Source organism: Cupressus sempervirens, unplaced genomic scaffold, assembly GCF_028749045.1.
Source record: "Cupressus sempervirens isolate cs-2001-9-10 unplaced genomic scaffold, ASM2874904v1 CseChr00s100002_03, whole genome shotgun sequence".
NCBI lineage: Eukaryota > Viridiplantae > Streptophyta > Pinopsida > Cupressales > Cupressaceae > Cupressus > Cupressus sempervirens.
In genome coordinates this window covers 4,206,615-4,230,512 of record NW_028322207.1, presented here as the reverse complement: position 1 = coordinate 4,230,512, position 23,898 = coordinate 4,206,615, and the positions used below count along the sequence as shown (strand labels likewise).

The 23,898-nt window shown below is 37.7% G+C and overlaps 1 protein-coding gene across 1 annotated transcript in view; it reads left to right on the top strand.

The window, feature by feature from the left end:
• The window catches only part of LOC149527837 (guanylyl cyclase 1), a 247,302-nt gene that overhangs the window by 6,135 nt on the left and 217,269 nt on the right, over positions 1-23,898 (top strand). Inside the window, exons 2-3 of the mRNA XM_089812105.1 lie at positions 9,137-9,502; positions 9,678-9,802. Coding sequence (XP_089668231.1) covers positions 9,308-9,502; positions 9,678-9,802 — 320 coding nt within the window. The 5' untranslated portion in view covers positions 9,137-9,307. The remainder of the gene's footprint in view (positions 1-9,136; positions 9,503-9,677; positions 9,803-23,898) is intronic.

Below are 23,898 nucleotides of genomic sequence, written 5' to 3'. Positions count from 1 at the left end.
GAGAGCTCGAAAAACTCAGAAGAAATCTGCTGTCGTTTTCTGAATCCGCTGGCTCGAAAATCGAGGCACACAGAAAAAACGGATGACAACCCAGTTGAGCTCTCGAAAAACCCACCAAGAATCTGCAAACAAATTTTTTTTTGACCCCAAAAATTAGGGTTTCGAAAAAAAACGGCCCTAGCTGAAAAAAGCTTGAAAAAACTTCAGATTTCTTGATGAAAAATGGTCGAATCTGCTTCCCAGAGCACGATGACAGATTGAGACGGCTAAGAGCATGAAGATTTGATACAGAAACATGCAGATTTTCACCCCAAAAACACGAGTCTTCAAAAAATGGCCACGATTTCCACGCGATTTGCAGACCCGTAATTCGGGAATTTCTCCAAGCAGAAAAACCCTAGGTGGGTTTTGGAGAAATTAGCTGAAATGATTTTGGAAAAATTTAAACAAATAATTTCAAGAAGAAATTATAAATTTTTCCGAAAAAATTTAAGTATTTAGCTCTGATACCATATTACGAGGTAATTGGTAAATACTTGCTTATTAATAACAGAGACCGAAAGGTCAATTTATACAAAAGGAAGAGACGATGTTTCCTTAGGAAACGATCGTAAAGAATAGAAACATTCTATTCCAGAGCAAGCAAAAAACGAAAGCAAACTAAAGCTAAAGATATTTACAAGATAACCATTAACTAATAATAGACGTCTTATCTATTATTGTAATAGCTAGTACAACAATACAGGAAAATAAACTTCAAAACATGCCCTAAGGGCTTACAATAGCATAAATCTGGAGATAATTTCTCCTTTCAGTACCTCCTCTCAAACTCCACTCCGAACTGCCTTTTACAATGCCAGAAATCTCCTTAAATAGACCCCGGAGGGTTAAGGACTAGGAGTACATTCTAGAAAGTGCTAGTAGGCATCCACCGACCAAATAGAAGGTTCCGGAAGCTGCGGTAGAAGTTGGCACAAATTTAGAAGAATCTAGAAACGGTAACTGAACTTCCGGGAGGCATAACTTTTGAACCGTAGCTCCGATTGACGAACCGTTTACATTTTCGGAAAGCTCTCAAAGCGCTCTATAGTCCTATGGACAGCTTCGCTCGTCCCCCATTTTTTGGCCCTTTTCGAGGTCATTTAATGCCCCTAACCTGACTTTGAAACATTCTTAGGAGGTCTCCAAAACCCGAAAAATTGCAATAACTTTCAAACCGTGGGGCCTTTTGACCTGATTCTTTTTCTGGAATGCTCTAAATCACAATTACATTCATCTGGCCAATTTACACCTTCTAGGTCACCAAAATGATGGCCAAATTGCATGCTTCTATTTCTTCGGGATTTTCTAGCACACTGATTGTTGAACTGTGAGAGTTGGAACCTTTATTTGACCCAAATGGGTGTCCAAAAATGAAAACACATGAAACAGAAACTAAGTCTAAGTACATTTTTTTGGGTGACACAGGATTGCCCTTATACCTCTGGATGCTCTTGCATCAGACACCCAGGGTAGATTGAAAAGTGACCTTGTCACTTTATGAATGGTAGAGGAAATCCCAAATGGGAAACCTCAGCTGTTGAAATCTAAGTTGAGTCCTCGATCGACCGTCCTTTCCATTTGACCAAATACTCTTCATAGTGCCTGTTTCTGGTACTCCTACCCACACGATGATCTAGAATGTCTTCTATCTCCTCCTTCTTAGAAGCAGGAATTGGACATGGCTCTAACACCAACTCCTCATCTGCACCATCATCATGATACTCTATTAAATCTGCAATGTTGAAAATGGGAGAAATGTGAATACCATCTGGCAGCTCCACCTCATATGCATTTCCTGAGTCACGTTTCTTCAAAATTTTGCAGGGGCCAAATTTCTTCATTTTCAGCTTGTTGTAAGTACTGGTTGGAAATCTTTCTTTTCGTAAGTGCACCATGACTAAATCTCCTACTTGAAATTCCTTATGTCTTCTCTTTTGATCAGCCCTAGCTTTATACTCTTGATTCATCTTGGTTTTGTGTGCTTGAACCTCCTCATGTAGATGCTTGATATGTTCAGCAAATTCCTCAGCTTCAGCACTCGTCCTCTCCCCGTGTTCTATCTTCCTCAGCTCTGGTGCAGTCCTTGGACTATTCCCATATACAATTTGGAATGGTGATTACTCCTATTTATAGAGTTATTGTAAGCAAACTCTGCTTGTGGTAGAATCAAATCCCATCCCTTGGGCTTATCCCCAACTAAACATCTCAGCAAATTGCCCAGACTTTTGTTTACCACTTCTGTTTGGCCGTCAGTTTGTGGGTGATGCGTGGAACTGAATTTCAACTCTGTTCTCAACTTTTTCCACAATGTCCTCCAGAAATACCCCACAAATTTAGTATCTCTGTCAGAAACTATACTCCTTGGAAGACCATGTAGTCTTACCACCTCTTTGAAAAACAAGTCTGCAATATGGACAACATCATGAGTTTTGTGGCATGGAATGAAATGTGCCATTTTGGAGAACCTATCAACCACCACAAATACTGAGTCATTACCCCTTTGTGTCCTTGGCAATCCAAGAACAAAATCCATACTTATGTCCTCCCATGGCCTTGATGGAACAGGCAATGGCTGATATAGGCCAGTATTGTGACTAAACCCCTTGGCAACTTGACAAACCTGGCAACTCTGTACAAACTTCTTCACATCCTGTGAAATTTGAGGCCAAAAATAATGTTCTCTAAGAATGGAAATGGTCTTATCTTGACCAAAATGTCCTGCCATCCCTCCACTGTGTTTCTCCTTAATCAGATTTTCCCTCATGGAACTCTTTGGAATGCACAATTGACTACCCTTGAACAACATACCATCCTGAATCAAATAGTCTAACCACTTGGTTCTATCTACAGCAACAGGTTCTTTACAAGCTTTCCATGCTTCAGCAAAATCAAGATCCTCGGGGTACAAATTCTTGAGTTCATCAAACCCAACTACTTCAACCTGCATTACTGTAAGCAACAACTGTCTCCTACTTAGTGCATCTGCAACCCTGTTAGATTTTCCACTTCTATGCTTCAACACAAATGTATAGCTCTGCAAGAACTCTACCCATTTCATATGCCTCTGATTCAATTTACCTTGGCTATTTAGGTACTGTAATGCCTGATGATCAGTATACAAAACAAATTCTTTTGGCAATAAATAATGCCTCCTTTTCTTTAAGGCCTGAACTATTGCATAGAACTCTTGATCATAAACAGAATACTTCTTCTTTGCATCATTCAATTTTTCACTAAAATATGCAATAGGCTTACCTTCTTGGCTTAATACAGCCCCAATAGTGCTGCCACTGGCATCACAATCTACCTGGAAAACCTTTCTAAAATCTGGAAGTGCCAACACAGGCTGTTCTGTTACCTTCTTCTTCAACAATTCAAAACTTCTCGCAGCTGCTGAAGTCCATTTGAACTCTTTTCTATCCCCTCTTATTGTATCAGTTAGGGGTGCACATATGCCACTGAAATTCTTAATAAACTTCCTGTAAAAACTAACCAGACCATGAAATGATCTTACCTCAGTAGCAGACCTTGGAGTAGGCCATTCCAAGATGGCTTTTACCTTCTCTGGATCCATTTTGAGACCTTCAGGTGATATAACAAACCCCAAATAGACTAACTCCCTTTTTGCAAAGTTACACTTTTTCAGATTAATTAACAGTTTCTCTTCCCTTAGCCTTTCAAGGACACTACGAATATGCAATAAATGTTCTTCCAAAGTCTTGCTGAAAATTAAAATATCATCAAAATAAACAATAACAAATTTTCCCAAGAACTTCTTAAGTACCTCATTCATGAGCCACATGAAGGTGCTTGGGGCGTTCGTCAATCCAAAGGGCATGACTAATCACTCATAAAGGCCCTCCTTGGTCTTGAAGGTTGTTTTTCACTCATCTCCTTCTCGAATCCGTATCTGGTGATAACCACTCTTCAGATCTATCTTTGTGAAGTACTGAGCTCCACTCAAGCAGTCCATAATATCATCCATCCTTGGCAAAGGAGACCGGTACTTGATGGTGATCTTATTTATAGCTCGAGAATCTGTACACATCCTCCACTCTCCATCCTTCTTTGGTGCGAGTATTGCAGGTACTGCACATGGACTCAGGCTCTCTCGAATCAAGCCCTTCCTCAACAGCTCCTGAACCTGTCTATTTAGCTCCTCTGTTTCAATAGGAGTCATCCTGTGAGCAGCCTTGTTAGGCAAACTAGCTCCTAGAATCAGATCTATCTGATAACTGATTTGCCTTACTGGAGGCAATCCATCTGGAACATTATCAGAGATAATATCTCCAAACTCCCTTAGTAAATCTGAAACTTCAACTGGTATTTCACTATTACCTTCTTTATCTTTCCTAGGAATCAAAGCATAGCACATATGCTGATGTTTCATGCCATCTAAAAACTTTCTTTCATCAACAAGACAAATCCTAGCTCTGCTACATACCTTTTCACCTTCCTTTTTCATGGGCTTCAATTTGTGGCAAACTCCATCCTTTGTCAGAGAGTATGTGTTTGCATGCCCATCATGCACTGCATGTCTATCAAACTGCCATGGTCTACCCAAAAATAGATGGCAAACATCCATCGAAATAACATCACAGAGAACTTCATCATGGTAACTCCCAATTTTGAATTTTACTAAACATTGTTCACTTACCAGGACCTTATGATCATCTTTTACCCAAGCAATCCGATAGGGCTGGGGATGTTTCTCCCTCTTGAGCTTCAACTTAGAGACCATCTCTTCTGATACCAAGTTATCAGTGCTACCACCATCAATGATCACGTCACAACATTTATCCTCACACTTGCATCTAGTACGGAACAAACTCCTCCGTTGTCCTGGTTCAATCTCACCACTTAGTAGGACTCTTTCATTTACCAAGGTCTCTCCTCTTTCTGCATCCTCTGAATGTGATGATTGTGCATCCTCATCCACATGAGCAACCCTAGCTTGGCCCTCAGCTCTCCTATCTGTCATTCCTTGTCGTTGAGGGCATTCAAAGGCACGATGACCTTCTTCATTGCAATGGAAACAGGTACCACGGAAGCCTCCTCTTCCTTGTCCACGTCCTCTACCTCTTCCTCTCTGATTTCCAAAGTCTTGGTCACGGGAGCGGTTGAAACCCTCATTCCTTTGGTTCCTGCTAGTACCCTCATTTTCATTTTTCTTTTGGGTTTCATTGCGGCCTCCAGATGACCTACCGCTTCCCCTTCCTCCTTGACCGCGCTCTCTTTGTCTTCCTTCAAACCTTTTATTCAGCTTCTCTTCAACTCGTAGGGCAAATTGGTATGCCTTTTCAACGCTGGTCATTCTTACCAGACTTAATTCCTCCTAGATGCTAGGTCGCAACCCACTGATATAACGAGCAACCTTCTCCTTATTTGCTTTTGCATGTCTCGCTCTAATCAAGAGTCGGTAAAATTCCTCTGTATATTCTTGGACTGATCTTCCTGCTTGCTTTAACCCATGCATCTTCTTAAACAAATCAAGCTCATAGTCCACAGGAATGAACTGCTTCTTCAATTTGTCCACCATGCAATCCCATCTTGTGATCTTCTCCTTTCCTCTTCTATTTCTTTCCAATTGGACCTCTTGCCACCAGATTTTGGCATGGCCTTTCAGTTTGGCCTTTGCAAACTTAACCCTATCTGGGTCCCTGATATCCTCATACTCAAAGTATTCTTCCAATTCATTGATCCAATCGATCAACTCATCTGGTTTCAGATTTCCTGAAAATACACCCACTTCAATTGTGGGTCTTTTCCCAAACTTAGTAATGGCCCTAAAAAGCCTTTCCTCTGCATGATTCAGAACTTCTCCGTCAAATTCCCCTTCTGGTTCCATAACTTCTTCTTCATTGTCATCCTCACTGTCGTCACCAGCGGCAACATTTGCTCCTCTACGGAGCTCCTCTTGCAATGCCTGCACTTGCCTTTGGAGGGCTCTAACCTCCTCAGGATTAATAGCTCTGGCCCTTCCACCACGCTCTCTTCGTGGAGGCATCTTCTAACTCGATCCCACAACCACACAGTCCTGGGGCAAACTGCCTCACAGTCGGCGCTCTGTCTACACACTCAGGAAAACCAGCTCTGATACCACTTGATGGGGACACAACCCAAGACAAAATGGACACAACAGAAAAGGGAAAATTATATTAACTGAGAAAATAAGCTAGTACAACAGTACAGGAAAATAAACTTCAAAACATGCCCTAAGGGCTTACAATAGCATAAATCTGGAGATAATTTCTCCTTTTAGTACCTCCTCTCAAACTCCACTCCGAACTGCCTTTTACAATGCCAAAAATCTCCTTAAATAGACCCCGGAGGGTTAAAGACTAGGAGTACATTCTAGAAAGTGCTAGTAGGCATCCACCGACCAAATAGAAGGTTCCGGAAGCTGCGGTAGAAGTTGGCACAAATCTAGAAGAATCTAGAAATGGTAACCGAACTTCCGGGAGGCATAACTTTTGAACCGTAGCTCCGATTGACGAACCGTTTACATTTTCGGAAAGCTCTCGAAGCGCTCTATAGCCCTATGGACAAGCTCCGCTCATCCCCCATTTTTCGGCCCTTTTTGAGGTCATTTAATGCCCCTAACTTGACTTTGAAGCATTCTTAGGAGGTCTCCAAAACCCGAAAAACTGCAATAACTTTCAAACCGTGGGGCCTTTTGACCTGATTCTTTCTCTGGAATGCTCTAAATCACAATTACATTCATCTGGCCAATTTACACCTTCTAGGTCACCAAAATGATGGTCAAATTGCATGCTCCTATTTTTTCGGGATTTTCTAGCACACTGATAGTTGAACTGTGAGAGTTGGAACCTTTATTTGACCCAAATGGGTGTCCAAAAATGAAAACACATGAAACAGAAACTAAGTCTAAGTACATTTTTTTGTTTGACACAGGATTGCCCTTATACCTTTGGATGCTCCTGCATCATTGTGTAAAGTTTTTTGCATCAACATTTCGAATCACATTCCGTGATCCATTTTCCTTCTACTCTCTTATGCTTGGTTTCATCCTGATGATGGATCACATAGTGTGATTTGAAATGTCGATGCAAAAAACTTTACACAATCAAATCCAAAAGTTATTGCAAAAATGATCATGGATTGTGGAAATCTGTTCTCAGTAATTAATATATATTTACCGCCCCTTTTAAGGATTAAAATATTGAAATCAAAACATAGTTAACATAAGACAAAACATTTTGATAAAAAACTAAAGCATCAGAATCAAACAATTATAATTTATTATCCATTCTTCCTTAGCTACTCTTTGAAGCCAATATTTGGATTTGGTAGAACTCCATTGAGTTGCCTCTTAACCCTCATAATAGTTTTAGCTTTCAAGCTGAATTCTTGAGTTCCAAATTTCATCTCCCTAAACTCCTAGATTACCATTCTTCCAAATTATTGGAGAACAATTTGTGATGAGACACATCCACCTTGCTCCATCAAATTGTCTCATGCCCCTCGTTAGAGTATATTTTTCAAGATCCACATATTCTTGAACCATTTCAGGAGCCATCCATATTGAGCATCATTTACCCTAGTTTCCTTCCCGTTTTCAATTATGGGCTCTCTAAACAAGGAAAAATGATTTGCTTTAGTAAGGTCATCACCACTATTAGCATCCAAAGGATCATCCATATGGGTCGTATACCCTCATATAGAATATAGAATCTATAGATGGAGTAGCGGGATCCTTTCTTCCCACCCATCCATTCCCTATTTTCGGCCCTTCTTCCCAACTCTTTGGCAGCCTTTTGCACCTACGGGCCAGCTAAGCTATATAGGATACTCTCTAAATGGCCCTCCTCTCCTTTGGCCTCCCGATTTAGAGGTATAGAGTATCTGGGCTGGCCAACTTTCTCCCTCTAAATCTATGGGTAATCGGAACTATAAATAGCCGCCCCCCCGTCCTAAATCCATATAAAAAACTCTTCCTTGACCCCAATCCCCTGGATATAGATGCGCCCTGACTGACTATGGGTCAGCAGGGGCATTGACCCCGCCTATACTCCCCCCCAAGCAGAAAGAACTATAATTGTCGGTGGAGAGTGGAGAGTCTGCCTACCCACTTGAGTGTGAAGTGGCTGAGCCATAATTGAGATTGCTGAGCTCACTTTTCAACAATAATTATATGAGCTGTTGGTAAAAACTAAAGAATTAAATTGAGAGAAAATGGCGTGCTCTCTCAAGTCAAGCACATCACATCATTTATTTATCACGTGCTAAAAATAGAAACTATGTAGATACTAAAAATATACGGTAGCCTAAAAATGGGCAGAATGAGGGCCGGCATGGCCCTTAATTTAGCCCTTTTTTATAATTATAGCCCCTTCTCTATCTCCTCCTACCATGTTACACAGAGAATTGAGTCTTGCTATCCAGTTAACAACCTGTCCTCTGACCCTTAGAGTATAGATGCCTTTTCCACTCAGATTCATGTCAGTGGGCCAAGTTGGGAGGCAATTCCTTATATCTACATCTCATTATATAAGTCAGTTGCATAGCTTCCAGCAGTAGTTTAGTAGCATTTGTGCTCTGGGGAGCTGCATTAATGGCACAAGCTGCTGCCAAGAAGCTCCCTGAACTCTGTTTTTTTTACCATCTCTTATATCTCAAAACTTTTCATATTTCAGCATACAAATAGACTCTACATGGTTGTGCCTGAAGTCTAAAAAGGGACCTATGAGTTTTACTTGAGCTTTTTGGCACTCTGTTTTTTCTTCTGAATAATAATTACTCAGTTGTTGTGTAGGATTATTCTGTAGTCGTCAAATCATAACACAACTAACATGTTTACAAGGTCCTTGGTGTGGATTCAGTTTGTGAAATGCATAATATAACAATTTTAAAAATCTATACAAACATGAAATTAGTGATTGGTTTGGGTGTTTTTCTCCTGGTTCTTTTTTCACAGATTTTGTTTTAAGGATTCTGTTTGCTTATTGCTATGAGTAGGTCGATTTGCTATTAGAAATATCCTAAAAGTTTGTTTTTTTGTCGTGGATTAATTTATTAGTCCTTTGTTGAATTGTAATTAATAAATTTGAAGTGTACTAATGTTTTTGTACAGGATGGTTAATTATGTCGGCCCTTGAAAATTGAAGTAGCCAGAATGGTGAAGGTCAAACATGATGTATGAGGCTTGATTAGGAGATTGTCAGAACCAACACTATTAGTTTATAATAGGTCACAAAGCATAGAGTCAAAGTTGCCTTTGCATTTTTTCTCCTGGGTCACGTAAATGGATGCAGCAGTGGCAGGACGACCATCAATTGCTAGGTCATCCCGTTTCTTGCCAGAAAGGACTAGTGGATTTTCTTACTTGCAAAATGATGGATGGGCAGCTACTTCATTATTAGAATCATACTCATGGAATTCTTCTTATTCTCCTTTAATGGACACGAGTGCTGCTGTCCCTCGCTCTAGGTTTGTAAAGGTGATTTCTATACCTTACATAATTTGTTTCCTTAATTTGTGGATGAATGATGATGGTTATAAATAGACTTCTAGAAATGTCTGTGGTTTAGAGCTGCCTAGCATTCATTCATTCTAGTTTTGTTTTTTTCATCCAGATACACTCAGTATCTCTTAAAAAATGAAACAACGTGCAGGTTCCTCATGTTAGACAACTATGCAGTTGGGACTGCGGCCTTGCTTGCGTGCTGATGGCATTAAAAGCTCTAGACATCCAAGATTGTGATATGAAGTCATTAGCAAAACTTTGCAGCACAACAAGGTATTTATAACATAATTCTCCTGAAACATTAAACCCTTTAAGTTTGAATTTTCAAAATTTGAAATTAGGACCTTGCTTTTGAATAAAAAATGTCACATGTATATTAAATATTGCAATTGTAATGCTGATTGACAAGCATGCACTATTTATCTTGAACTCGTTAAGGTTAGATGTCATCTCCAATAGGCTTCTTTTACTTTATATTCACCCACAAGTTGCACCCAATCTCATCCAAGGATCACGCCTATTAATGGGAATCTTTAGCTTTGGTTGTTTTGTCCAGAGGGGTTTGAACATAACAATTGCTGTCTTAAACTAGACCATGATATGTTGGACAAAAAATGTCAAATGTTTCACTTGTGATAGATATTGTATTTTGATGTGATTGTGGATTTATAATGAAGGTATTATTGAAAAGAATTTGGAGTTAGTATAAGGCTGTTACTCATAGTGCCTTAGACTTTTTGGTCTCATGGACGTAAATAAAATTCTTTATTCTTCATTCATTTCATTTTATCATTGAAATACAAAAAAATTATATGATGCTGAATGCATATGATTCTTTGCGACTCCTATCAATGTAAAGTTTCCATTAATAGTGCTGTTGCACCATGCTGCTCTTTATATTTTCTAAAAGTCTTTCATGCTTCGTTTCTAATTCACAACAATAACCTACTCAAGCTTTTTCCCCAATATTAAGCATTGTAGGATTATTATGCCCATTTTATCTTTCGATGCCCCATCTACTATGAACTCAAGGGGAGGTTCCACTACTTATTCAAAGAGTGCAGGTCCTTATCTTCTTTCTTCAGTTACATTGATCAGTGGTGTTTTGCCCTCTATATCAAGGAGACCATGTGGCTTCATGACCATACTTTGGAGATTCTATTTCCGTCGAGGCAGACCTCAGACTAGCTCATCACTTCCTTCACACTTGGCTCTCCTACCTGAGGGAAGAAGTGGTCGCTCGACCCTTCTTCAGGCCACACCATGTATATGAGGCCTTGTAGAGGGTGCGCTTGATAACTTCTCGCTTCTTCCAGTGACTCCTTGAGACAGTCTAGGACACAACCTCACCCTGGACCGTCGCTTCTGAGGAGTATTTAGTCTTTTCAAGCTTAGTTCTCTTGCTTTCTTGCTGGTTCTTTCCCTGGACACCGTTTGGTGCTCCCGCTGTAGGCTGTTGCCTTGTACGTTTTCCAGTCCCTTAGACCCTCGTGGTCACCTATTGGACATTAATAAAATTATCTTAGCTTATGCACTAATAATACATGGCCTTAGAATAAAAACCATGGAAGCACAAGGAATAATTCTATTAAGTGAACAACGTAAAAGCAATCTGAACATTTAGATTCCACTATAGGAATTCACATACTCCTTTATACTCCCCCTTAAAGGATTGCAATCTTAACATTCACTATGCACAAGCATTTATAACCATTTCGTATGTGGAAAGTGCAATATCCATATTTTTGTATTATTTACATCTATTCAAGATGATTATGGGCTTACTACCTTATAGGCATTACATCTATTCAAGATGATTACATCTATTCAAGATGATTATGGGCTTACTACCTTTTCATTTATTCTTTTTATTTATTCTTTTCATTCAAATAAGGATAAAAATTAATGTAAGAATAAGAAGGCCAAATAACACATTGCACATTATAGTTGGGCTTTGCTTTTGACTTTAAGCTGGGAGAGTGGAATGTCCCCAATTTTAAAGTGATAATTAGTTAAATTAATTTTAATTAAGTTGTCAAAAATTAATTTAATATGTAAATGATGACTTATAGTTATTATCAATTGATTTTATTAAATTAAAATAAAATAAGACGATAATATTAAAAGTCACTCTCGTCAAATTAAAAGACAAAGAAATGGAATACCAATAGGCAAGCTAAAGGAAGCCCAAGAGTTCCTTGGAGAATGCTAAAAGAGCTGAAGGAGAGGATTATCCAGATCATGTTTAGATTATTCAGATGATATTCTTATTAAGTTCAATTTTTTTTTGATTTGAAAAATGTGTTTTGTGTATTTTTCATTAGCTGAGTTTTCTGAAGATGAAAACATTTAGGTGTTCTATAGGAGAGTAGGACAGAAACCTAGTTCTTCTTCCTAGGAGTTGATTTGTGACGAAGTTCACACTTGTGCCAGGATTGTAAGTCTTTGATGCTGTTTCTGAAATAAAGAGATTTGATATGTAGAATAAAACTATTTTATTCTGTAGTATTGAAATTGCGGCTTTGGGGAAGTATCGTGACTACCAACATTAGATATGATCCAGGTAAAGTTTATTTTTTGAGCCCATATACTACTGGTTGGAGATATATATTATATTCTGATCATTTTAATATTTCTCTGCGTTTATATTTTTGAAACCCATTTCATATATTGGTGGTGACTCTGTTTAGAATATAATATTGTTAAGGATTGTGGATCTGATTCTTTTAGTTAGACTATTGTTTAATATCATACCTACATTACCCGGGGATGCGCCCTCGACCTAAAAATCCCCGTCCCCATACTAGCGACGTTTCGGGGACTTGGGGATGGCTAGGGGACATCTCCAACCTACTCCCCTTTTCTGAAAATTCCCAAGAAACGTCCCATCACCCTAACATGCTTCTTATTGTTTGGTAGTTAATTCCTGCTATTTGGAGCCCTCTGATTAGTATTTGACAACATTACGTTAAGAATCATGGAATTAATATTGCTGTTATAGTCACACTACACGCTCAAAATTATATAGCAGACTGTTTGCAAGGTGTTGGGAAAGTCTGGAAAGTGCATAATAGACCTAGAACATGCATCCTTATGTCATTTTCTGGTAATACATTAGTGCTTGGTTGGTTTTGGGTTGATCTAGGTCCTTTGTGGAAAATATGGTGAATATTGGAAGTTGCATCAAGATACTATGAAGTTGCATCAAGACACTATCTTACTATAACAAAACTATATCATGATCATAATTGTATGGAGGACCTTTCTGTATTAATATGAGTCCACTTGCAATAAATTGGAAGTGTAGTTTCAGAATTGTTCTTGTTCTTGTTGCTATTGAAAACGAATTTTAAACAATGTTCTTGGGTATATTTTAAATTTTTATGTTATTATTTTAATAGTACATGACAATAATTCCAAATAATGAATGTATAATAGCATATTGAGCATTGAGTTTGCTTATTGAAATGTTGTATGTTTAGGTTCTATGATGTTTAAATGGCATGGTTTATTCATGTCTTCGTATCAATGTAATGTGTATATGCAAATTTTCCTATATATTTTATATTTTCCCTATAGCCGCCCCCTATGCCGTCCCCAAACTTGGCAAAGCAATTTGCCATCCTGGAAATTCATCCCCCTGCTGCCTGTTGTCCCCGTCCTAGAAACTTGTGGAACACTGGTCATCATACTTATTGGCTTCAAGGAATATGGGAAATATTTGTGGTTACCCATTGTATTTGTAAAAGGTTTATATCTTCTTCCAACTTTATTGGTGTGCTTGTAAATTTATATTGAGAAGATGAACATTCTTGTCAATGATAAACTAAGGTGATATTTCATATTTCCGTATGATTTTCTAAAGTTTCTGGCAATATGTTTGAAGGTTTGTGTATTGTTTGGCAAGGTCATGGTGAATAAATTGATTTATTTGTGTGAAAAAATATGTTCATCTCTTTTAAAGAAACGACAATGTTTGTAATGTTCTTTATCCACCTTTGGTTTGGTTTGATAATTTATGAGAAACTATAGCTGGGTGGGAGAATTAAAGGTTGGAGTTGGCATTTGCATCTGGACAAAACTATTTCCGTATGAGTTGTGAATTAATATTTTCAAATTAAGTGGGGAATATTATATTTCCAAACATTGCTAAGAAGCCATGCCTATGAGTAATGTTGCACAAAATATTTTTTCTGCTATTGACTCTAGTTTATATCCAAATATTCTGTAGAGAAGAGGACCAAGTTGGAGTCTTCCAACATGGAGGGTTTCTTTGTGGGTTATAATGAGATTTAGGGTCTGTATTCTAGAACAGAATAAAGTGGTAGTCATTAGATATGTGTAACTTTGAGGGTAATAAACCCAACTAGCTCACACTGACAATGCTGAGGAAATATGTATTTGTGGAATTTTATATTTTTGCAACTCCTTTGTTTTTGCAATACAAAACTCAAATACTGAAGTATGCAAGTAAATAACTCACAGCTAATAATGCCAGCTACCTAATTCTATTAATCTTGCAATTAAAGATTTGCAAATTTATTTCTCCCCAAATTGAAAATTACAGCTAAGCATAAGAGGAATCTGAAATCTTTGTTGTAATGCCAATTTACTGAATTCTGAATATGCTTGTAATTAGTAATGTACAAACTATTGCGTCAACAATTCGGCGAATCGCAGCTAAATCCAAAGAACCTGATAAACTATTGCTTCAACAATTCTGGGAATTATAATTGAATGCAAAGAACCTGATAATTCTGTGACCAGGTTTGATTTGTAGCAACCCAAATATGAACACCTATTCCCAGCTGTGGTTCCCAAGTCAATTTGATAACGTTGGGTCTTCTGAAAGGAAAGCGCAGTTGCAGAGTATGAAATTGCATGCCCAGATGCGCAGCAGCAATGTGTTGCCAATGTTGGCATCCAGATAATAGTGTGCAGGTCGCCCAGACTATGCAACTGATCACCCAGAAATCCGAATGCCAGGTGTAACTGGAAAGATGCCGATTAGCAGGCCGAACTTCCTAACAACAGTCCCACAATTCAGATCACAGCAGTGGAAAGAATGCACACCCAGGTTGTGTGTTTTGTGTTGGAAATGGACACCAAGAAATAACAGTAATAAGTTGCCTGATAGTAGTAAATATCAGATGCTAGAAATAGAGACAGTGCCACCTTGGACAGAGGTAACATGATGCCCAGAATTTAGGTACTATGGCGTGCAAAAAACAGAGATGTTGATTACCCATCTTGCAGCCCTTTAAGCCACAGGGAAAACAGTATAGGTGGCGCTCTAATCAGATCGACTCAATTCAGTATACTTGAGCACTGAATTGAAAGCATTTCCAAACTTGGAATAAATAATTCAATTTTTTTATACAGCAGCAAGAAATTGAATGACAACTCAAGAGGAATTGGTCCCCAAAATAAGAGAAGATAAATTTATTAATGTCCAACAAGAGCCCTGTTACTAAAATTTTGCACGTGTAAAATTTAAGTATGAAGACAAACAAATGCACGAATGCCATTCATTTCAGTCAAGAATGTTCTTGTATTATTCATCAAATGATAGATACAAATGATATTTACAACTGATAGAATGAAATGAAGTATTGAGAGTAAATTTCTCTCACACAATTGGCTGTGAGAGTAACCCTCAAATTTACCAATATCTACCTCTATTCTACGAAAGTGCATAATATGAAAGAAAGAGCATAGAATGTGAGGGTCATAGGGCACCAGTCATTGCCTATAATGACTGGTTATTGCTCCAATCCCGCTTGCCTGCTGCCCCGAACTGCATTTCCTCCAAGTCTCTGAGTCCTGCATACAAAGAAGATGGTTAGATCCAATGGATCTAAGCAATCATGGAAACACCTTACCTCATGTGCAAACATCCTATGCTACAGTCATATCATGCACTTGCATAAAACATAAACATATACCAACAAAGAGGCAATCATTATTATATCAAAAATTTATTGCTAGCATGTTTGCTTCCTGTGTCGAAATCTTATATCTCATAAGTACGTGGTGTGCAGAAATCTTATATCTCATAGGTACGTGGATATAACCGTAGGCTCCCACAAGGGTTATTGGGCCTGGCGTGCCTACAAAAAAAGGATCATAGAAGATGATCAAAAGTGTCTTAAGAAGGGGAAGGGGCAATAACAGTGACAAAATATACAGAAACAGTATGCAGAGACAAAACATTGTAACAGAGGATGATAATGTAAAACAAGCATGAGAAGGCTTGTTGGGTGTAGTTGTGAAGGCATGTTAAACTTGATACTTTTCCGAGCTATGTAAAGGGAAATGAGAAAAGCAGAGCATTTTCAAGAACATGAACATAGCACAAACATTATGAACAGAACAGAGTAACTTGTGAATTTTTTGGTGAAAAGATGCAGCTACAGAGGTGGAGAGTGGTATGCTGAACTTGAAAGAAGGTAAAAGTGTTAAGTGTAAGCTAAACAATGAGAAAAATGGGAGTAAACGTATGAGAATTTCAAACTAGAAAAAGCCCAGACAGGAAGAAGAATAAACCCAATCAAATAAACATTGTGTTTCTATGCAAGCTTTTTGTTGTCTTTAGAGAAAAGGTAGAAGGATTGGTTATTACAACACAGTGGTAAAGTAAAGAAGAAATTGCATACGTTTTCAAAAGCCCAGTTTCAAATACAATTTGAATGCTATTGTACATAAGAAGAATAAATATATGAAATATATATCAGATTTGCGTATAAAATGGCTCAGAATAAACTCATGTATGATTTTAATCTGCAAGAGAGCTTCATGATTCAAACAAAAGCAAACAAGGCGTGTGACTGTCAGTTGCTAGCAAATTTGTCACAAAGAATGCTACGTTTTTCTGGAAAGGCCCCATGTTTTCCAGTAAATGCAGCAAAAGGGCAAAAAGAAATATAGAAAACACCAAAACAAAGTAGCATGGGATCTGTGACACTTAAAAATCCATCAAATAGATAACTTACAGCTGCAGGAGAAATGCCACGTTTTGCATTGAGAAATCCAGTTCAGCATTTCAAATGCTAAACAAAAGCCACGTAGCTACAGAATGGTTTCGATTTGCTGTAAAAAACGTTATTTAATCAGCCATGAAAAGCTCCACATGAGGAGGAATAGCTTCAGAAAATTGTAGCAGAAATAATGGCCATTTGAGATCAAGTCAACAGCAGGAGAGTTCACGGCAACAATATATTGGACTCCAAAAATGACGCCAAGATAATAATTGTGAAGACCCAGTCATGGCTACAGCAGCAAGATGAATGGCTTTTGAAAATACAGCAACATCAGGAAAAATGATTTTCAGAAAACACTGAAATCACTGCAGCAAAGGCCCACGTTTTCCACAGGTGGCGGCTAGAAATCAGACATTAAGCTCCAGAAATGACTCAAATCGCCCCAGCAAAAGCAGGAAAAGTGAGACAAATAATGCAGATTGAACTGCGTTTTTTCCTCCTAAAACCTTCATCTTCTTCTTCCCAAAGGGCTAAGCATGAAAAGCCAAATTAAATGTGAAGAATGAATTTTTTTTTTAGGGATGTAACCCTAATATTTCTTCATATGTATCGTGCATAATAGCAAAGCATTTGTTTGCCTTAGCTGTTTTATTTTATTTTTCTATCTCCTCATAGCCATGTAGATATGTTTTTTGAGCTTCCAAAAGCCTAAGTGATGTATATGCCATTTATTTTATTTTAATTAAATGTTGTAAATCAATACTAATATAATGGTACAATTATAAACCATTTTTTTATTAATATTGATAAAACATAAAATTTCATATAGATTAAATATTCATTTTGCATATTATCTAATGTATTTTTTAATAATTAATAGTATTAAATACTTATTAAATTAATATTATTAAGTGGCTTATGTTGCTCAATAACATTTATGTTTAGTATTTAATATTATCAAGTTATTAACTATAAATTATTTAAATAAGTACTAAATATATTGCAAAATAAATATTTATTTTTATGTTGTTTTGGAACCTATTGGATATTATTGCAATAAAGGGGCAAAAGGCTTGAAGCTTGGAGTTGAGATATTGTAAATTTTTGAAAAAAGTCATCCTTGTATGGTTGAATGATGGAGATGGAGTCCAATTTGTTTGAGAACAAGTGGAGGGAATCCAGGAGATAGTTGAGCTCATTTATGAGTGTTTTTGACTTAGTTTGAAGGCTTTTAGTGCAATTTCAAAGAGCTTTCATGATACAGTATGATGTGGCTTGACTTAATCATCAAGCACATGTTATTTGGAGGTGTTTGAGAGCCTATTTTTGGGATTTTCTTGTTGCATTCGACCACAAGAGGTGGAGTTGAGTTTGTACTTAATGAGTTTTGCAACTCATTTTTAAAGTAATTCTCTCTTATGCAATTTTGGCTCCTTTTGATTTTTCTCTATCCTTTGGGCATATTTTTGCACGATTTTGTAACTCAATTATGATATTTAGAATCTACCTTGGAGATAATTTTTGATGAGTTTTATCACCTTCCTGCTAATTATGGAGTTGGGTATTAGTGTGATTAGCTCAAGTTGTTAGTGAAATTCTTCTTTTCCTTCAGTTTTGTCTCACTGTTATACCTATTCTATAAAGAGTCCAATGTGTAGGTTGTAGATAATGTTACATGAATGTCGTAGGTTCATTATTGTGAAAGTTATCTTGTCCTTTATTGGGCAAGTATGCATTTAAACTTTTCTGCAAAATACTAATGTGCATGCATCACAAGGCAAGCTGTGTGAATCTATTACCAATCTTTTGAGTTTCAAGTGTTAGATTTTATCTGAATGTCATCATTTTGAACTTGAGGTGCAATCACCTTAGCTTAGCTTTCATTTTCTATAGCCTTTTTTCCTTTTTCTCTCAGAAGGTTCGTGAGTTTTAGTGAAACATCTAATAGGAACCAGCCTAGAAACCGGAGGTCTCACTCATTTGCATGTCCCACGTAGAAGTGATTCCCATGTTATACCAGAATTACTAAACTCATTCAGTTCAGTACAGGGTGCAAACTCTTGTACTTAATAAGATCAACAAGGGTCTAAAGGACTGAAAGTTTACAAACAAGAGAACTTAAAATCCTCACAAGACAATATAAAAAGCAATAAACAATGAGATGATTCCAATTGCTTCATGAAGCTTCTTTTATAAAGCACTTGGCTTCTCCAATACACCTTTCATTAAAGTTGCTTCAATACACCTTTCAATTAGAAGCTTCTAACTAATTATTTAATTAAATAACTTGCAAGCACATGGCTACTCGAAGACACTTTTAACTTAAGAGGCTTCTTATTTACATTTTCAATTTATAACATGAAATAAGATAAAGTCTCTTAATAATAAATGCCTCATTAATCACTTATTTTACGAACTTCATGAATATGCTCAACCATTGCTAATGAACATCAACCACCAGTGCCTCCACTGCATTGCTAAAAATAGAAACCACCTCGAATTAGACTTACTAAAAATAGAAAGTCTGCCACAGAGACCTTCAAATCATACTGAAATGACTTAAGCTAGCCGCAGGAGCCTGCTACAATGTGGACATTATAATGAGGAAGACTCATGAGATCATTTAGTGATAGAGGGTGAGGAGTAGGAAGCTCCAAAGGTTGAGCTTTGAGCCTCCAAAGACAATAGTGGTGTCTAGTTTACGATGACAACCTTAAGATGAAGAGGCTGATATTTTAGCCGTTTTGGGCATAGTTCCATGTTGATGTCATGTCCCCTATTCAAATAATTAAAAAAAAAAAAAACTTTGCTAAGGCAGGCAGGCTCCAAAAAGGTGAAGTCGGAAAAAAAGGGCTAATCTTTGGAAACCAATGGACTAATAAATAAAAATTATTATTAAATTATATTTTATTAACCCCTCTTGGACGTGAGTTAGGGTTATGCCCTCTTTAAAAGGGGTTTGGAGGCATTTTGGACTCATTCCAGAACTTGATTTTTGCTAATTTTCTTGTTGTTCTTCAGAGGCTGCCAAACCTGTGGAGAAGGAGACCCAAGAACGGGAGTTTGCAGGTTTCCAGGAAGGCTAAGGACGGGAGTTTGAAGCCATTCCATGTGCATGCTCATACAGAGTTTGCCTTTGTGCTGAACAGTGCCGATTTGTGAGTTTTCGGGGTTGTTTTTGGTTTGAGTTTGGTGTTTTCAGTTGTGTGTTTCATATCAGTTTGGGTTGCTGCTGTATTTCAGACTTTAAGATGTTAAAATAGAGCTGAATATATGTATTGGGTCGTGATTAAACTTCTAAGATAGTTTATGAGTGTTTTTGTGGTGTTTCCGGGCATTGTTTGTTAATTTCGGGAGCCCGATTGAGCATAGTTTTGCCCTACATTTGTGAGCTGTTGTGTAAAGGCTATACAAATCTGGAAATGTCATTTTGTAGGCTATTATGCTGCTGAAATTTCTGTAAAAATGTCCATTCTCAGATTTATTAGTAATTTGTGAAGTTGTGAAGTTTTTTTTTGGCACTAATTTGGACATACCCGATTTGGGTTTTATTGGGAAATTGGTTGATCTTTGTAATATTGGTTGTTTGATTTTAAAGATCTGATTTGAGGTTGGAAATACCATGTAAAATCAGTAAAGGGACATTTCAGTGGTATCAGAGTTGTGATTTTGCCAGCTTGAGGGTTTGTAGAAGTTGCATGTCAGTTTTAATAACTACCCAGATCTTGCATGTCAGTTTTGACAACTACCCAGATCTTGCATGTTGCTTCTGATTAGTTGCATGTCAAAATTTATGATCGCATGCAACTAAGTGAAAGAGAAAAAAGATATTTGCAGCGAGAAAAGAATAAAGAAATTTTGATCAAACCCCCAGTTGAAAGCAAAAGTACAAAATCCAAGGAAGAAAAAAGTATGGCTGATCCAGATGAGATGGCAAAGAAATTCTTCCAAGACATCCAAAATACTCAGAAGCAAACAGTGGATGGTTTGGCGGAAACTAGAGAGGCTTTGCGAATATTGACAGAAAAATTACAAGGAGTTGCATCTATTAATGAGAAAGGGAGCACTTCAGAGGAGCCAAGAAATGGGAGATCCACACCATCTAAATCAACCAAAACTATTTTCTTGCCTGCAGATGAGCCACCAGTACCAAATCCAACCATTAATCCAGTGGAAGAGGTTACAGGTAACTTGATTACATTAAGAGCTACTTATAATGGCTTAGATGATGACTTTCGTAGTTCAGTCCCTTTTAGAGAATATGTGGATATAATGAACACTTTGATGCCCAAGAAAGAGAACAGGAGGGAGCATGACACAAGTGGAAGATAGCTCAAAAATAAAATAAGCAAGTTTACAGCACCTACTTTTGATGGAACAAATAAAATTTCAGCTAGAGCATGGCTACAAAAATTACAAACTTTCTTCACACTTAACCCCATGAAAGAGAGTGATGCTGTTCAATTTGCAAGTCTACACTTGGAAGATGCAGCCTATGATTGGTGGTATCATGGAATGACTACTCAAGGTCACGATCAGGTAACTACATTTGAAGATTTTAGTCAAAGAGTGATAGATAGATTTGACCTCAAGGATGATGAAGAGTATTTTAAAGAATTGTCAAAGTTGAAGCAAACCAAATCAGTTAATGAGTATATAGAAGAATTTCAAAAAGTGGCTGTTATGGTACCTGATATGAGTGAAAAGAGGATTGTATATCTTTTTCTTGATGGTTTAGAAGATTCTGTTAAGGGTTTGGTTAAGGCTTTCTCACCCTCAACCTTACAGGAAGCTATCAAAAGAAGCTTGCAACTTGAAACTTGCGTGCCTATGAAATCAATCACTAATCAAAAACCCCCAAATCTTTGGCAACATAAGGGAAATTTTCAGAAAAAGACTTTCCCAACACTACCACCAAAAGATGTGACAAATGTGGCAAAAAAGAAGGTAGATGAAGAGACTAGGAGTGAATTACGAAGGAAAAAGCTTTGTTTTACTTGTAGAGAACCATGGGTTCCAAGACACAGATGTTTGGGGAAAGGTCAAGTGCACTATATTGAAGTTGCTTCAGAATCTGATTCAGATGAGCATGAGGAATTTCATGATACTAAGGAGGAGGTAGAAGAAAAGAAAGGAAAAAAAATCAGCAAGGATGGCACTTTAGCAGCATTATCAGGAGTCCCAAGATACCATCCCTTCCGAATTCGAGGGGTACTAGCAGGGCAAAGGTTGACCGTTCTTCTTGATAGTGGGGCAACTCACAATTTTATTGATGAGGGATTTGTCATGAAAAGAGGGCTTAAAGCAGAAGATTTTGAGGGATTCAATGTTATTGTAGCTGATGGATTCACTATGCCTTGCACACGGGTGGTGAAACAACTCAAGATGACCTTAGGAGATTATGAGTTATGTGATGACTTCTATGTGGTTGGTATTGGGGAGACAGATCTTGTATTGGGTGTTCAATGGTTGCACTCTATCGGAGGCTATTACATGAACCATCAAACTATGGAGTTTAAATTTCATTCCAATGGGAAAGAAGTCATATTGAGAGGGTTATCGAATGGAGCACCTAAGGCGGTCTCTGCAAAGAGGATGGAGAGGACTTTTCGAAGAGGACAAGTAACATGGGCAGCAGGAGTCATAATCCAACCAACAAGCTCTCCAAAGAATCAAGGTAATTTCCATTTTGAAATTCAAAATATTCTTGATAAGCATAGTATAGTTTTCAATGATTTGCCTCCAGGATTACCACCAGATAGAGGTTTTGAGCATGTTATAGAGTTAGAACAGGGTGCCAAACCAGTTATAACAACCCCATACCGCCATCCAAGAGGTTATAAGGAAGAAATTGAAAAAACTATTAAAGAACTCCTGGACATGGGATTCATAAGGCCTAGCTCTAGTCCATTTGCATCATCTGTGGTACTTGTCAAGAAAAAGGATGGTACAATGAGAATGTGTATAGACTACAGGGTTGTAAACAAGAAGACCGTAAAAAATAGGTATCCCATACCACGCATAGATGAACTCATTGATGAGTTACATGGTGCTGTATACTTCTCAAAAATTGACTTAAGATCAGGCTACCATCAAATCCGAATGAGGAGTGAAGATGTGGAAAAGACTGCTTTCAGATGTCACTATGGACACTTTGAATTTCTTGTTATGCCATTTGGACTCACTAATGCACCTGCAACATTCCAATCTTGTATGAATAAGGTATTCAGTCAGCATCTTCGAAAATTTGTTTTGGTATTTTTCGATGATATCTTGATATACAGTAAAACATGGGAAGAGCATCTAAAGCACATAGACACTGTTTTGGGAATCTTGGAGCAGCAATCCTTCTATGCTAAGCTATCTAAATGTGAGTTTGGTTTGACATAGATCCTATATTTGGGACATATTATAAGCTCTAAAGGAGTACAGGTTGATCAACAAAAAATCCAGGCAATTTTGGATTGGCCTCCACCCACTAATCTTACACAGTTGAGAGGTTTCTTCAGGTTGTGTAGCTTTTCTCAGCTTGCTGCCCCCTTGACTGATTTGACAAAGAAAGGAGCTTTTGTTTGGACAGAAGAGGCACAAAAAACATTTGATAAGCTTAAGGAGGTAATGAGTTCATGCCCTGTGCTTGCAATTCCAGATTTCTCTTTACCTTTTGTTGTTGAATGTGATGCTTCTGGAGAAGGTATAGGGGCTGTCCTAACTCAAAGGGGACATCCAATAGCATTTGAGAGTAGAAAATTAAATCAATCAGAGAAAGGTTACTCCATCTATGATAAGGAAATGTTGGCAATCATGCATGCACTTCATAAGTTTAGACAATATTTGGTATGTGGGAGATTCATTGTAAAGATAGACTATAATAGCCTCAGGTTCTTCTTGAACCAAAGGGATTTGAATGATCGTCAACAAAAATGGGTAAGCAAATTGCAAGCTTATGATTTTGATATTGAGTACATGAAAGGAAAGAATAATGTGGTTGCTGATGCTCTCTCAAGAAAGCCCACTTTGTGTTCCTTATCATCTATCTCTACTGATTGGAAAGTCTCCATAATTTTAGAGTATGCTAAAGATTCATTTGCCACCAAGATTTTGGATAAGTTAGTGGATGATAACAGGTACAAGGTTGTTGATGAATTGATTTATTACAAGAACAGGATCTTCTTAGTGCCAGGGTCAAAAACTAAGGAGAGGATATTGAGGGTCTTTCATGACACACCTTTGGCTGGTCATCAGGGATACTTCAAGACATACAGGCAAATTCGAGAGCGGTTTTCATGGAAGGGTATGAAGGAGGATGTCCTTAAACACATTAAGGAATGTATGGTATGCCAACAAAGCAAGAGTGAGCAAAAATTTCCTGCAGGGTTGTTGCAGCCA